Raw genomic sequence first — 16,594 nt, 5'->3', positions numbered from 1 at the left:
GAAGAACATTTTCAGTCAAGAAAAAAAATTGCAAATTGCAAAAACCTTTGTAAGAAGGCCTTAATTACAAATATGTGTGTTTGTGTGTTTGAACACTTCATGACTAAGACGTCTATAGCGCGTTGAGAAGCCTCAAAATCCTGTAAAGCGCATTACAATTGTAAGCCAATATTATTATTAACTATGGATTGACAAATTTCTTTCCGTCGGTGTGAAGAGAACCATCTTCAACTCAATCCCAAGAAAACCTTGGAAATTACTTTCGGAATCACAGTATTTGACCCCACCATCATCCACAATATTGAAACTGACATTGCTGACTTGGCACTTCAAATATCTTGGACTTACAATAGACAATAAACTCAACTTTGACATACACCCAGAAAATTCAAAAAAGATGCAATCAAAGACTATCTGTACCCGTTAAGTTAAAAGGTCTTCATATTTCACCACATCTTCTGTACATATCCTACCTACTTCCAATCTCTCGGAGCTAAACTTTAATGCCATAACATGCATGGACAATAACACAGGACTCACTGCACTGTTATGTCACTGCTGCTCTTTGGACGCCGGAACAGGATTCTCAGATGCAACAGAGCAAGATTTTTAAAACGGTCTCATCCCTACAGCCATTTACATTCTGAACAAACTGCAAACCTCCGATTTCTGTTTGATTATGCACTTGAACTATGCCATCTGTATGTCCGTGTGTCATGTTAATGTAGTGATGTTTGATGTGTGTGTATGTCTTTTCTGTGAAATTCCCTTGTGAAATGGTGCAAACATGTAGACAACTTTTACTAATAGACTAACTACCGGTAAATAACAATCAACACAATGGACCCGTGTTTCAAGTATGAATAAATACAATGAATTAATATATAACAATACTTTTGTTTATCATTATTTTTAACTAAAACATTTTTTTTTTCTATCAATCTCTTACTACTTTCCCAAATAGAGTTTTTTTTGACAGCATTTTGTTGACTAATAAGCGAAGGCGGAGGAAGAAGGCACATGGGAACAAAGCAAGGCCATCCAAAAAATAAAAAGTACATAACAAAATGAGCTGTGCGTTGGCGATGAGGTTGCCAAATCTGAGGTCCCTGGTGCCAAGCTGTACTTAGCATTTAACAAGTGTACACAAGGCAGGCGTGTCCGGCGTCACCACTCAACTTCCCTATATAATTAACCCATAGTCAATTAGCAGCTGATGACGGCTCTGCACTGTCAGCTCCGATTTTAGATTGTCGTTCACACTTACGTTTCCAAGGGGCCACGAGTCAATCCTGTGTCTGCGCGTCTATTGTGGGGACGAGCGTGGCGGGCGGAGGCAGGCCTTGTTGACGGTGGAGAAGAAGTTTGGCATGAGAAGTTTGAGTGGAGAGTTAGGGCTTGTCAAAAGTTCTAAGTTTGTGTTTTTGTTTCACAGGCAGGCGCTGTCACCGCTCTTGTAACGGGAGGTGCTGGGGACATCAGGAGGACCAGTGTCAGACATGTAAGTATTTAAAAAAAAGGTTTATGTTGTCTTACCGGTTTCTAATATTATCACTCGGGTAGAAGTGAAAAGTGGCAGAAGATGCACTACTTTTTTTGGCAAAGTACAGATACAGGAGGAAATAACAGTACAACTTTTGAAATATCTGTTTAAAAATTGTACTTTAATGGTAACAGCTTTTGAATACACTGTCAAAACCTTTACGCAAGATGTCATCATGAAAGAGCTAAAAATGACTCCTCAAACCATGTCATTCACTGTTCCAACAAGTATGTTTAACTTTTCAGTTAAAAAAATGGTAGTGCAATGAAAAGTACAGAGACTGCTCTCAAAAGGGAAGTAAAAAGTTAAAACGTTTTAATTTCTTTGAAAACATTGCTGATTTGTTGATATCTGATTAAAAGTTTGACATATTTAAGTTTTAACTCAGATCTCAATTATTTAATTATCCAAATCTACAATATTATTATACGATATGCATTTCAAGGTGTGATAATTATGAATGCCTAGAATATTTAGATGGTAGTGAAGATTAATTTAGTAATGTTCAAATTACTTAAAATCATACATTTTGTTTCCCTTTCATATTTGAACATAATGTAAAGTCACATTTGTCACACTGCTGCTTTGTACTTGACTAGACGTAGTGAGTATGACATGTACCAGCCTCTTTCAGAGCTTTCTCAAGCCCCGATGTTGCTACACTTAACCTTTGACCCTGAAGGTGACCTGGTTATTGATAGATTATTGTGGAGTATTCATTGTGCATGTGTTCGTGTGCAGGGCCTGACAGGTCATGCAATGCTCAGACATATACCCTCCATATATTCCAACATCACCAGGGTCAATGACATGCTTATTCACTTTGCATGGAAATGGTTGTCCAATCCCTTGTTGCCAAAGAATTTCATTTACAATGAAATGGTCTTTCCAATTGGGTCAACGGTCAAAATGTGGTCCATTGTAAAGATTATGAAATGGTCCTCTTCTTTGATTATCTAACATTTAAAATGATAGAATACCTGTGATTTTTGTTTCGATCTGGTCTAGTAATATTATTGCAAGAATTGCGATGCAATACTGATACTACTACATTTATATTCAAATGTGTTGAAACTCCCCTTTTTTTTTTTTAAACAGCAATTTCTTGCTGCTTTTGTAGGTATTAATATCGTTGCATGATCTTTTAATATATCATTGTTTTGTATCATCCTTTCTTGTTAAAGCAAGAGTATGTCACTTTCTGGAGGTTGATTCTTATAGAAAGTTAAAACCAGACTTCTGAACATTCTCTATTGAGATAGATACAAAAAACATTAAATGGCAAGGCTTTAATAAATGTTTTTTTTATCCTTTCAAATCCGGGTTTAATACTTGAATAGTGGTTACACTCCAAACAATCTGTAATCTTACAAGCACACAATTATAGATTTGCACTGCGCACACGCACACGCGCACACACACACACACACGCACGCACGCACACACGCACACGCACGCACACACGCACACACGCACACACACACACACATTTCCAACCATTTAGTTACTTTTCAAAACCTTGTCCAAAGTCCAAGGCCACGCAGACTTTTCTCGTGCATTTCTATCCACAAACAAGGTGAATACAGGTTGACATTTGTGGACCTTTGTCTGTGCCTTGACATCTTCTGAAGGATAAAGTGGCTGTTGAAAACCTGCTAAACTGTTCTTTGTCTTTCTGGTTTCTGTGCAGTGACAAAAACGGTGTGTGCAGAGCAGTGTGATGGCCGCTGCTTCGGCCCATACGTCAGTGACTGCTGCCACCGAGAGTGTGCTGGGGGATGCTCGGGGCCCAAGGACACCGACTGCTTTGTGAGTCACATGCTCGTATTAGTAAAGCGTCTCAAGTGCAGATAAGTTATGCAGTTTAGAGGTGGTGGTGCGGATTTATGTAGAGTAATAGTAAGTAATAGTTTCCATCCTGTCAGATTAATTTGCTAATTTGTCATTGCTATTTGCTATTTGCTATTTCATCAAATTAAACAAATAAATCCAATCTAAAAACATACGATGGAAAAATGCTGTCCTTTCCTGAATATTCTTAGAAGTGTCTATAACAGAACTACAACCAGGTGGTAATTTTATGCAAACAACTACAATTTACATCATTTTGGTATCATAGTCTACGAGCATTAAGCATTTTCCTTTGTAACTGGTACTGGGAAAAAGAAAAAAAATCATGGAGGTAGAGAGGTGTTTTTTCTTTCTTCAGTTTGTCACACTGCCACACTAATATGATCCACCGTATTTACCACCTGATGAATACTCATTTTTACAGGCTCGTAAACGTCTCCTGGCTCTTCAAACCAACACATTGGAGATTCACTGTTCCAATTAATCCCCCTTTATCACCTCTGGCACCACAGTTTTTTTCACACACGCTCACCTGACAACAGATATTTTAGTTGTAACTCATTGAAAGCCTCATTCAATTCAATTAGTGCCATTTATGAGGACTGTCACTAAACACGGAAGGTTTATGGGGAAACATGTAACTGTTTACCTGGATCTTCCTTTTGTTGAAGGGATGCATGCTGGAAAAGTGAAAAGGTGTAAATCTCACTCACTCACTTGCTTTGACATTGATCTTTCTTGTTTTCTGTTATTTATTTATGGAATATCCGGTTCCAAAATTCCCAAAAACAACACCGGTTTTCCAACACCAGTTCGCTTGAATTTACATGGTCAGCCGATGAAAAAAAAATAAAAAATAGGAAAAGGAATCAAATATAAAATATATAGATGCATAGATGGATATATTTATTTATTCATTAATTCATTCCTCACTTGTTTCCTCAGGCGTGCACAAACTTCAACGACAGCGGTGCGTGCGTGACCCAGTGCCCTCAGCCGTTTGTCTACAACCCGACGTCCTTCCAGCTGGAGCACAACCCCAAAGCCAAGTACACCTATGGGGCTTTCTGCGTCAAGAAGTGTCCTCGTAAGTTCTTGTCATCATTTTCAAACAAATATTTGGACACATTAGTTATGAATACTGAATTACAGTTAAAGATGTTGTTGAGTCTGTTATAGCACTATTCATAATAGAACTACTAGAATTGTTGATTAAGATGCATTGGCACTTTGGTATCTTCTGAAGATTTGGATTAGACGGAATTCATATTATTTGATTTTGTTGGAAGATTACACATCAAAGCATTGAATATGCATTCACTCAAAAAAAGTTGATGTCAAATTTAAAAAGGAATAATCTGCTATTTTCTGGAAATTACCTGCACGATCCCATGGAAATAGAAAATTAAAACCATTTTTCTGAACATTCTCCATGGAAAAAGATACTCCAGATACAGGCTTGAATCAGCTTTTGTAGAGCTGCAAGCTGCTTTTTTCAGTGCAATAAATAAATCTAGTCTAATCTAGTCTAGTTTTTGGTCTGGTTACATACTGGGGCTTTAAATAGTACCATGATTTCATGTAAAATTCAAAAATAAGACTCCTGGGTTGCGTGGGGCCTTGGAGGTTTCCTCCAGGTGCTCCGGTTTCCCCTATCACTAAAAACATGTACAATAGGCTCCTTCCCTCTGGGGCCAGGCCTCCCTTAAAAGAAAATGCTATACCTTATTGGGACTTTCCTGGTTTCCTGGTTTCTAATCACTACACTTATTAGCTTTAATCAAGCCTTAATTTATTATCAACACATTTTTTACTTAGAAAGATTCAGGTTTACTTAATTAATACCCTATCGTCTAATCCCTCAATACATTATTTGGCATTTGTTCATGCTTTATTAAGGGTAATTAAGGTGTAGTTATTATAAAGTTGTACATCTACTTTTTTACTGCACTTGTAGATCTGAGTAGAGTAATTATTTTTCGTTTATTTTATCACCCCTTTTTAGTTCTCATGTTACTTATTTTTAGATACAGTAATATTTTGTAATATACTTCAAGTAGCAGTTTGATATTTTGTACTTTCTGCAATTCACTACTTCATACTATCAGTTTGTTTTGGTTTGATCTCTTATGTTAATCAAACATGATTTAAATCTTTAAAGAGTGTTTTGTTACAGCTCTAGCAAGACTTTGATAGTTCATACATTTTTACGGCTTAGCTCCACTAGCTGCATTGAAATTTTTAGTCTAATTGAATAAACCTCAACAACGTTATACAAATACATAATCCCTCAAAAATTCCCTCTATAGCCATGTGTTTCAGCTTCTGTTAATGCTGTTTTCTTTACAATGCTAATTTAGCACAGACATATTGAAAGCCAAGTTAGATCAACAGATTGCACGTCCAGGTCCCACTGATTCTCAAATGAGCAAACACGAGTCACACATTGTCGCTGCTCACAACATACTAATTGGACTCATTACGACTCCAGAGTGATAATAGCCTATGCCATTAGTTAGAATTATTATACAATCATGGTTAAAAAACAATTAATTTCTCTCAATTAAATTAACCACTTAGAAGAAGATTAGTGTCAGTACCCCTTTTTACTTTTAACTACAGAAATAACATCATTATTTTTTTGTCATTGTAATGTTAATATTGTTTATTTGATTGAAATGTATTAATGTATCTACCAAAACTTTGCCAATAGGAAGCTCCAAACCCCTAGTTTTATATAACTATTATATGCAAACAGAGAGCACCTGCAATTAGCTTAGTTAGCTTAGTTTAAATTAGATTGACCGATTAAAATATGTAAGGGGTTTTTGTGTGTGAATATTTGACTGATTGACTGAAAACTTTAAATACTGATAATGAGTAGGGATAGTGAAGACTTAAAAATGTAACTTGTTTTAAAAAAAGGTAAATTCCGATTATGTCATGCAGATAACTTTGTGGTGGACCATAGTTCGTGTGTGCGAGCATGCCCCAGCAACAAGATGGAGGTGGAGGAAAACCGAATCAAGATGTGTATACCATGTACAGATATCTGCCCCAAAGGTAAGCAACTAAAACTATATTGTTTATTTTTGAGTGATTTCAATTAAAATAAATTGTATTGGGTTTTTCCCCCGTATTTTAGACTGAGGCTGACTGTGACACTGGTGTTGCTTGTTTGGTCCTGGTAAGGGCCCAGTTTAGTTCCAATGTAGACTTGGTTTGGTCTTGTTCTAGTCCTGGTTTAGTAATGATCCAGTCCAGGTTTAGGTCTGGGTTTAGTCTCAGTTTAATTCCCATTTCAATGTTGTTAGGTTGCACACTTTTTGAACATCTAAACTTGATGTTTGCTTTGTTGCTGTTTATTCAGTGTATTTTGTGTTGTTATTAGTAGCTGTAGTATTGTATAAAACTAGTATCCATTAACCATTTACCGATTTTCCAATTATACTTATATGTTTAAACATTTCAATTAAGAAAATGATTAATAAAATCAAGTTTTTAATGCAGATGATTTGGACAACAATATATTATAAAGAAGACAATGGCTTTTTGTATTTACAAAAGAGTATTTTCTATTATACTATAACATACAGTATATCATTATTTGAAAATGTGTTCATTGCAAACTTTAAAATGAGCTAAACGGTTTAGAAATAGAAATGGGTCCATGTCCAACTGTAAACTTGATTAAGGATCCATTTGAAAAAGAGATGAGAAATCTCAAGGGGCAATCCAAAATAAAGTAATAAATAAAGAGTGGCATGTCATTGTAGCGCACAGCAAATTATTATACGTGTTTAAAAATAGATTAAAAAATCAATGTGACATCATATGGAATCAAGTACAGTACCGGTGTGGGTGGGGATAGGGGGTAGGTGAAAAGATTTTTTTTCTGAGCACACAAACATCAGTTGCAGGAGAATACAGGATTATTCAAACATGCAGGACTCAATCAAAATACAACTCTGAATAAACCGGATGATTTTGGAACACCATTATAACATCATAAAAGTAAATTGAGCATAATACACCCCCTCTAGGTTAATTAAAATAATTGAAAACATGAGTCACAAACATTATGGTGCCTTCCAAGACATAATCATAGGGAAAGATCAATAAGAAATGAGCAGTCTGGAGATTCGTAAAGTGAAGTTACATTTCTTTAGAAACATCAGTAGCTTCATAGCCAAATCCAGCAGTTTGACAATCCAGCTGTTTGCATTTCCATCACAATTCTATTTCATAAACTGGAAGCAAATGAGCAGTAGTGACGGCTTCCTGCCTTCCTTCTTGGACCACTTTGGCTCTCTATCTTCTGTATGTACACTGGCTTTGTCGCTAAACCCTTTTAATCTAATGGCATTATGCTAACAGCCATGATAGTAGATTGGCATTAGCATATGCATATCACTGTGGAAGCTTTGAAAAACACATTTGCAATCCCTTCTTCACTGAAATATGTGTTTAATCTCATATATCCTGAATCATTATGATCTAACATCTCACATGATAATAAATTATATGTATTAAAACTGCAAATTCTGCAAGATTATAATAGAATCCATTTGTCTGGGGCTATAAAATGAAATGCTTTTACTTCCAGGCAATATAGATCTTATTGTTAGCATGCATGCCCCCTTTTCCCTTTCTCCTGCAGGTCTCTCATCGATTGGCTAATCCCCCCTGATTACATCGTCACACCGCGGGGGAGGGCGGGGTTAATGAGGGATAGCCCAAGGAACTGTGGGAAATGATAACAAATTAACATTTCAGCTATGGAATTGGACGGTATAAATCACTATCAGAAACTGGTTACACCACTTAATGCCGAGCTTATTCATCATTTTCTGGGCCCTGTGTCTGAACGAATTGGCACACACTAGACTGCCGCTGTAATTAATGCAGATGTAATAGATTTGTTATGTGGAGGAATTGGCTGAGAATTGGTCTAGGCTTTCATCAAAAGGATCCCGTGTGGTGGACTTGAATGTGAAGTGTGGATGACTAAGCGCAATGAAACAATTGAGAGAAGGAGGGAGAGAGAGTAAAAGTTGAACTAATTTGTGTTTTGTTTTTTTACAGTGTGTGATGGTATAGGCACAGGCAGCCTGCAGACAGCTCAAACCGTAGACGCCAGCAATATTGACAAGTTCGTCAACTGCACTAAAATCAATGGGAACCTCATTTTTCTCATCACAGGTATTAAAGGGTAAGTGACAGACAAAAGTCCCAAGATTTAAGGAACTCAACAAAGGAATTCAAGAAAAAACATATCCTTGGTTGTGTCAATGTGGCATTGCTGGCAGATTGTAACCCAATGTAGTGCATAGTTGAAGAAAATAGTCAAATTACCTGGACACTGTAGTAGGATTATGCATGTAACAAATCTATTTGATATGGTATTCCCTCCAAAACTTCCTAAAGGGCTATTGTTAAGTTGTACTGTTAACCAAAATATGTTATTCATTTGAATGTACATATAAAAATTTACATATGTTAATTTAAAAAAACAAATCTAGAGTACTAGTCCATCATTTTACACAGAATTAGACCTCACTATCATCAACATACATTTTTGCACCTCATATGGCAAGAGCAAATGTTGTAAAGCTATTTTCATGAGATTTTCTATATATTGTTCAAAACGATCAAACATTTATTTGTGTTGGATCACCATTTATTGAAACATAACATTTAAATATGTATATAAAATAACTCAACATCCAAAAAACATTTGCGTTCTCTATTGGCATGACATTGTACTTTTTTTTTTTTTAATATTCAAAATACAAAATTTGTAATGTTCTAATCTGTTAAACTAATTGAGACCCAGTTACCGCCTGTTTCGTTGAATAAATGTCACATTATTTTTTTGTCACTCCACCGGAATGTATTGTTATTTCCCATTCAAGCTGTTACCATGGCTCATCTTTCTTTCTTCAGCGTCTATTATTTTATTCAACACCTTATGACTAATTAATATTGAGCTGAAATCTCTACACTGTACACTGAATTTGAACCTGCCATTGATCAGTTCCCACATGTATTCATGCAATTCAACTCAAGCATTTGCAGATTGCACTGACCATACTTTTGCTCCATTGTAATGACATCAAGGGCCATAAAAACCTCATTGTGATTCAAAAAGGTCAGCGCAAAATACTATTCCTATAAAAAACACACACAATAGAATTGTCATGTTTCAGAGGTTACACTAATGAAAAAAATACCATAAAAGGACACACAGATTGCTATGAAGGGCGTATCATTTTCATGACTAGTTGAAGATCACGCAGGGGTGGTTGGGTTGTTTGTAGATATGATCAAGGTATAAAAAACATGACTGGATATTTTTTATTTATATACTTTTGTGTGTCGACAGGGACATGTATCATGGCATCGGACCCATGGACCCCGAGCGACTGAACGTGTTTCGCACTGTCAAGGAGATCACTGGTGAGGAGGGGGCTTTGTGGAAGTCACCTTGGGGAGGAATACATTGAATATTATGGGCTATATGGATTCAAGTGAGCACTTAACAAGGAACTGACACTTCACAAAGGGATGAAACAATGAATAGCATCATGACTATTTTTAATAATTCATAATAAATAGTTGATAGTTGGTTATACAACTAACATGTTGTGCCAAAATAAAAGCTTTTTTTTCTGTTGAAAAAAAAAGCAGAAAGTAAAAACTGTAAAACAAAATAATAAGAATAATACCGTAAGAAGAATTTGGTGTTTTTTATGAAAAATCTTTGTTTGAAAATACAATTTGTCATTACTTTAACTCTACCTTTGGTCAAATTGTGTAATTTGAATAATACTTTAACTCTACCTTTGGTCAAATTGTGTAATTTTAATAATTGAAAAATATAAACTCTCATATTAACACAGCTTGCTTTTCTGTAAACAACAGATTCATTGATATGCAAAATAATAGAAAATAGTGACACATGTAAAAACTTAAACACTGTATAAATAAATAACTGTATAAATGAATACACTATATAAATAACTAACTGTATAAATGAATAATCAGTTAAATAAATGTATCAATACATTTTATATTTTGACGTTTATCTTTATGCATATCTCTCCATAGTTTCACCCATTATAATTATGTATGTATGTAAAACTGTCTAATAAATCAGTGATTCCCAAAGTGGGGGTTGTGAGGTATGAGCTTGGGGTCTCGAGATGACTTGGAAGATGTCGATTTTATAATAAAGACACTGTATTTAACGTATTCTTAATTAAAAACTATATATTTTAGTATTTAATAAGTCATTCAAATACGCAATTACATTTGACTTTAAATGTTGTGCACCTTGAAATTATCACAGACGACAATTTCATTTTGCAGTGGGGTCTCGAATCGGTTGCATGGTTATTTTGGGGGTCCCAGACTGAAAACCATTGGGATTCCACCAAGATTCCAATTAAATATATAACCAGATAGACAGTTTAATAATCAGTGTCTTGCAAATATTACAATTTTGATATTCTTTCAGTCTTCTTGTGAATTGCTATAGATGGTTGCGTTCACATTATTGAAATTTAAGGATCTAATGCTTTCAGTCCATAGTTGGCGACACGATAGAGTGAGGGTTGTCGAGTAAAAACCCTTTTTGAATCAATGGGAAACAAAACATTTAGGACATTTCCTGACAAATGATTTATATTTCAAGCACAACTAATTCAAGCTGAGTCACAACTTCTTAGTCTTGCAGGGTGTTGATGTGACGTTATCCCAGAAAAGTAAACAGATTGTTCTATAGATGTCAAAATGCAGTAAATGGTAAACATTTAGGGATATTTATACTAATTTGTGTAGTTTGACCACTTCTGACTTTGTGTCTGCATTTGGTACAAAATAACTCCTAAAGTCTGCATTGTGGGTGACAGCGCAGCTCTTCTACATTGAAATGAATTGATTGCTTCCCCTACAGAGGTCCATTTGTCCGTTTCCTTGGATTTCCACTGAATCCATGTAACTCCTTACTGAAAATACACGCTTCTTTGTTTGAGATTAGTTTCCACAAACTTACTTACGGCTCAAAATACTTTCAACTGAGAGGAATGATGTGCTTACCGGTATGTACTTTCACCTCATATCATTTGACAAAAGAAGACATTAAACTTTGAGCCAGTTTTTCCTTTATTGCGGTTAGAGTCAGTAATTACAGATACATTATCCACAAAGCAGGACAAAACATCTGCATTTTGACAAGAAGACAAATTTGAAACTATAAAACAAACCATGGTCAATTAAGAAGGTTGTGATGTCATGTGAACACAATTTATTATATCAAGCTTTCCATGACATTCTTATGATCCCTACCATAAATATCTTAAGATACAATTTACTTATAACCATACCATGTAGAACTTATCTAATGACTTAATCTCTGCACTGAAAACAAAACTTAGTCCTAATATGCTGAACCGTGAGATACTTTTTTTGTTTGATATGATTTTCTGTAGGAGTGTAAATGTGTAAAATGGAAATAAAATATATAAAAAATCATAATCTGGCAAATGTGCTCTGTTGCATATTCCGCTATCGCTTCTCACCTCCACGTGTCTATTTATTCATTATCTATTAAAGCCCCCGACAGACGAGGCTCTGAGCTTTTTGTCATCTTAAAGTGCAACTCGCTGCACAGCCAAACAAGCTAATGGACTGAAACTGCATTCTCATAATGAAAACCCAAGCAATAAGGAAGAGCAATGACCGTTCTAGCCCCCGCCAAATCCGTGCCGCCGTCCCCTTTAATGCTTTCCACAGATGCTCACAAGATACAATCCGTCTTTAAAGGCAAGTGCGAGCGGACAAATTACGCCGCGGATTAAGCTCCATTCTTTTAATTAGCGTTATATTGTCATCACGCAAAAAAAAGTCTTGAAGATCACTGAAAAAAGGAATATACTTAACTTTTACATCGCTCTGTGCACAAAAAGACTTAATTATGTCCCTGGATTTGATCATGTTCTATCATTTGTTCACAGGTTACCTCAACATCCAGTCATGGCCAGAAAACATGACGGATTTGGGAGTGTTTTCCAACCTGGCAACCATTGGGGGGAGGTCGCTGTACAGGTATGGCAACCAGGCTTCGGTGTAGTTTGTTTTTTTGGTCAAACAATGCTGGTATTTTCAAAGGGAACAAAACAGCAGTGGTGAATGGGCCAGGCTGGAGACAAATGTTACATACTAACTAAATGTGAATTATATGTCTATGTCTAAATAGTCTACTACTACTGCTACTTTTGCTGAAACAAATAGTTCCATTGTGTGTGCAGCTTAATTGCAGCTATTGTATAAATTAATATATAGTATTATTATTATTGTTCATGAGATTTCATATTGTTCATAGAGTTCATAGAACAACAACAACAACAACAACAACAACAACAACAACAAAGAAGACATAGCCACAAACCTAAAGAGTTAAAACCTTTTATATTTTCAAATTATGTCAAATTTGCAAAAAAAAACTTGTACAGTATTAGAACTTGAAAGTGACCAAATGTATCGCTCAAACTCTTTATGGAAAATAATTCTCCCTCAAATCACCCAGTCAGTCTCAGCTCCTTTCAGCCTTTACAAGCACATTTCTTCCTCGCACTACAAAGTCGTGAATCACTCCTTGAATCATGTTTTCCTGTTTTCAAATGCGAAGCAAGGTACATTTTGCATTGACGTCGGTGTGAGCGGCGCTTTGCTAGCTAGCAGAGTTCTCCGGCTAGCTTCAGACGCTCACAGTTGTGGGCTAATGAGCCGGTGCAGTGTTGTTGCAGGATTTCCCATGAACTTTTGATGCTATATGCTGGAGCTTTGATTAGGCCCTGCATGGTTTGATAGCATTTTTTTGTAAGCTAGCCTTTTGTAGCGAGACATTGGAGATCAGCAATCTTCCCATTCAAAAGCCCGGCGTCCTTGGCTTCAATTCTCTGATCTCATTAGAACTTACGTAATGTCTGCAATTTGTTTTTTATCTTGTAGCAGTACGCCCCCTGCCTATGTGTTGGTGGATATTTTGGTACGCTTTGAAGGATGCATGGAAGGATAAAGGGTGAAGAATCTCTTTGGTAAAATAAAGAGATACGTACATGAATGCGGGACACTGGACATGCAGGAAATTGTTATATTTCCTGCCATAGAGCATCATTAATTTGACCAACTTGTTTGCCCTAATAATATTCACCATAGGAAATCATAATCTAGGGCAGTTCATAATCCCATCAACAAAGGTCTGTCAGAAAGAAAGAAAGTGAGACACGTTTGAGAAGCATTGTTGAGTGCTGGTACGTATAAACGGATTCAGCCATATGCAGTCCTATATGTGGAATGTACTTTTAATTTAGTCTTTTTAGCCAATTACTAAAACATGTACAATGGACTCTCCTCAGAATTAAATTGCAGGTCAATCTATACAGGTTAAGGAAAAGTCAATAAAAAAGGAAAGAGTTCTTTTTCCTAACAGACTTTTAACACCAGGTACCGCCACCAAGACACATCAATTAATCAATGAATCTGAAACTGTCATGTCCTAGGCAAACTACATAGAGCTTTGTCGGTGTAATCCCTCATTCGTCCAGGCGTGTTCCATAGTAGAAAAAGCTTCAGTTGTAGTCATCTGGACTCAGTTTGAAAAAATAGACGTTTCGACTCTCATCCAAGAGTCATTGTCAATAAAAGAATTTAGATCGAGAACTCCGATATTAATACTGTTCTGTGGTAAGACCCACCCATTGGGAGGAGCCTTCCTGAAGTAGAAAGAGTTGTTTGTTTCAACAGAAACTCCCCCCTTGTATCTACCGAGCTAGCCTATTCAGAATCTTAATGGGCTATTAGAATCCTCTTTGTCTTTGTGAGACCCTGGCTCAACCACCCTGAGTACCTGATTAGCATCTAAATGTCCTTGTCCTGGTCCTCTACCTTTCCAGGGGTTCAGTAACCCATTATAAATAAAAGGAAGATTAAACCTTAGCCCTCCATTTCTGTTTAAAGAAGGTCTTTCTTTTTTAACAAAAATAGCTTCCTTGACTCCTCTTTCAAACCATCTTTTCTCCCTGCTTAAAACCTTCACCTCACCGTCTTCAAACGAGTGATTAGAGGCTTCAAGATGGAGATGCACGGCACTCTGTGGTCCTGAACTTGTATTTCTTCTGTGCTGATAAAGCCTCTTGTGTAGAGGCTGTTTTGTCTCACCTATGTACCGTTCTTTACAGCTTTCTTCACTGCATTGGATCGAATAAACTACATTGCTCTGTTTTTGAGTCGGCAACTTGTCCTTAGGGTGAACCAGTTTTTGTCTTAAAGTGTTTCCTGGTTTAAAATAAACAGGGACTTCGTGTTGTCTAAAAATTCTCTGCAGTTTTTCCGACAGGCCAGACACATAAGGGATAGAAACACCCTTCCTTCTCTGTTCAGTTTCCCTTTTGTCCTGCTTCTTGGTTCTCTTCACTCTGTTGAGGGCCCAAGCGGGGTAACCACAGGCTGAGAGGGCATTTCGGACATGTTTTTCCTCTTTCTTCTTGCCCTCTGAGCTGGTGGGCACACATTGAGCTCTGTGTTGTAAGGTTCTGATCACACCCAGCTTGTGCTGTAGTGGGTGGTTGGAACCAAAGAGCAGATACTGGTCCGTGTGTGTAGGTTTCCTAAATACTTCTATTTGGAGTTTCCCGTCCTCTCCTCTGATCGTGGAACAATCAAGAAAGGCCAAGCGATTCTCCTTAGCGTCTTCTCTTGTAAACATGATATGTGGGTCCACAGCATTGATGTGATCAGAGAAGGTTTCCAGCTCTTGTTTCTTAATTGTTACAAAAGTATCATCGACATAGCGGAGCCACAGTTTTGGGGCTATGCCTGAGAATGAGGACAGTGCCTTCTTCTCAAAGTGCTCCATGTACAGGTTGGCCACTATGGGAGAGACGGGCGAGCCCATGGCACAGCCATGAATCTGTCTGTAAAAACAACAAAATGACTGAATCGGAGGCTGCAGACCTGAGGCTACGTGTCACAGCGACCCTGAAGAGTGCCAAACCACCGCCTTCAAATATAATAATAATAATAATAATAATAATAATAATAATAATAATAATAATAACTTTTATTTATATAGCGCTTTTCAGTGACCCAAAGACGCTGAACATAATAAAACAAAAAAAAGGGGGGGTATTTACAGACAGGGGGGGACAACACGTACAATATACAGATAAAATGAACAAGACAGAAGAAGTAGAGAGAAAAAGATGGGGATGTAACAGGGGGTAGAAGAGTAGGCAATGGGGTAGAGGAGGCTAGGGGTAGGGGAGGTCATAGGCTTGGGTGAAGAGGTATGTTTTTAGGCGGGATTTGAATGTTGTGAGTGAGGGAGAGTGGCGGACAGGTTGGGGGAGGGAGTTCCAGAGTCAGGGTGCTGTTCGGGAGAATGCTCTGTCGCCAAAAGTTTTGAGTCGGGATGTTGGTGCAGTCAGGGTGAGAGAGGAGGAGGATCGGAGAGCTCGGGAGGGGCGGTGGGGGATGAGGAGGTCAGACAGGTAGGGGGGGGGCAAGGTGGTGAAGAGCTTTGAAGGTGAGGAGGAGTATTTTAAAGTTTATGCGCTGCTTGATGGGGAGCCAGTGGAGAGAGCGGAGAACGGAAGTGATGTGATCACGGAACCGGGTGTGGGTGAGGAGGCGGGCAGCGGAGTTTTGGACCATTTGGAGTCTGTGGAAGGAATGGGAGGAGATGCCAGTGAGGAGGGAGTTGCAGTAGTCGAGGCGGGAGGAGATGAAGGCATGGATGAGGGATTCAGCAGCGGGGAGGGTGAGGCAGTGTCGGATTTTGGCGATGCGGCGGAGGTGGAAGTATGAGGTCTTGACGATGTGGCTGACATGGGGAGTGAAGGAGAGGGTGGGGTCCATGATGACACCGAGATTGCGTACCAGGGTAGAGGGGGTGATGGTCGAGGTGTCGATGCTGAGTGAAAAGGGACCAGTTTTATTGAGAGTGGATTTGGTGCCAATGAGGAGGAGCTCTGTTTTGTCACTGTTCAGTTTGAGGAAGTTGAGAGTGAGCCATGATTTTATTGGAGAGATGCAGGTTTCGATGTGGCTGAGGGGAGGGTTTTGGATGGATTTGGTGGTGAGGTATATCTGGGTGTCGTCAGCGTAGCAGTGAAAGTCCAGGTTGAGTTGGCGGAG

General features: G+C 37.7%; 1 protein-coding gene across 1 annotated transcript in view; it reads left to right on the top strand.

The window, feature by feature from the left end:
* Nucleotides 1-16,594, top strand: part of LOC140361448 (receptor tyrosine-protein kinase erbB-4-like) — a 553,408-nt gene that overhangs the window by 366,657 nt on the left and 170,157 nt on the right. Inside the window, exons 5-11 of the mRNA XM_072447161.1 lie at nt 1,436-1,501; nt 3,234-3,352; nt 4,340-4,481; nt 6,344-6,457; nt 8,480-8,606; nt 9,780-9,853; nt 12,412-12,502. Coding sequence (XP_072303262.1) covers nt 1,436-1,501; nt 3,234-3,352; nt 4,340-4,481; nt 6,344-6,457; nt 8,480-8,606; nt 9,780-9,853; nt 12,412-12,502 — 733 coding nt within the window. The remainder of the gene's footprint in view (nt 1-1,435; nt 1,502-3,233; nt 3,353-4,339; nt 4,482-6,343; nt 6,458-8,479; nt 8,607-9,779; nt 9,854-12,411; nt 12,503-16,594) is intronic.

The sequence above is a fragment of the Eucyclogobius newberryi genome, unplaced genomic scaffold (assembly GCF_026437365.1).
Source record: "Eucyclogobius newberryi isolate DKJ021-1_F unplaced genomic scaffold, fEucNew1.0.hap1 SCAF_1, whole genome shotgun sequence".
NCBI lineage: Eukaryota > Metazoa > Chordata > Actinopteri > Gobiiformes > Gobiidae > Eucyclogobius > Eucyclogobius newberryi.
The sequence above is the reverse complement of the archived record's forward strand: the minus strand, read 5'-3'. Positions and strand labels throughout refer to the sequence as shown.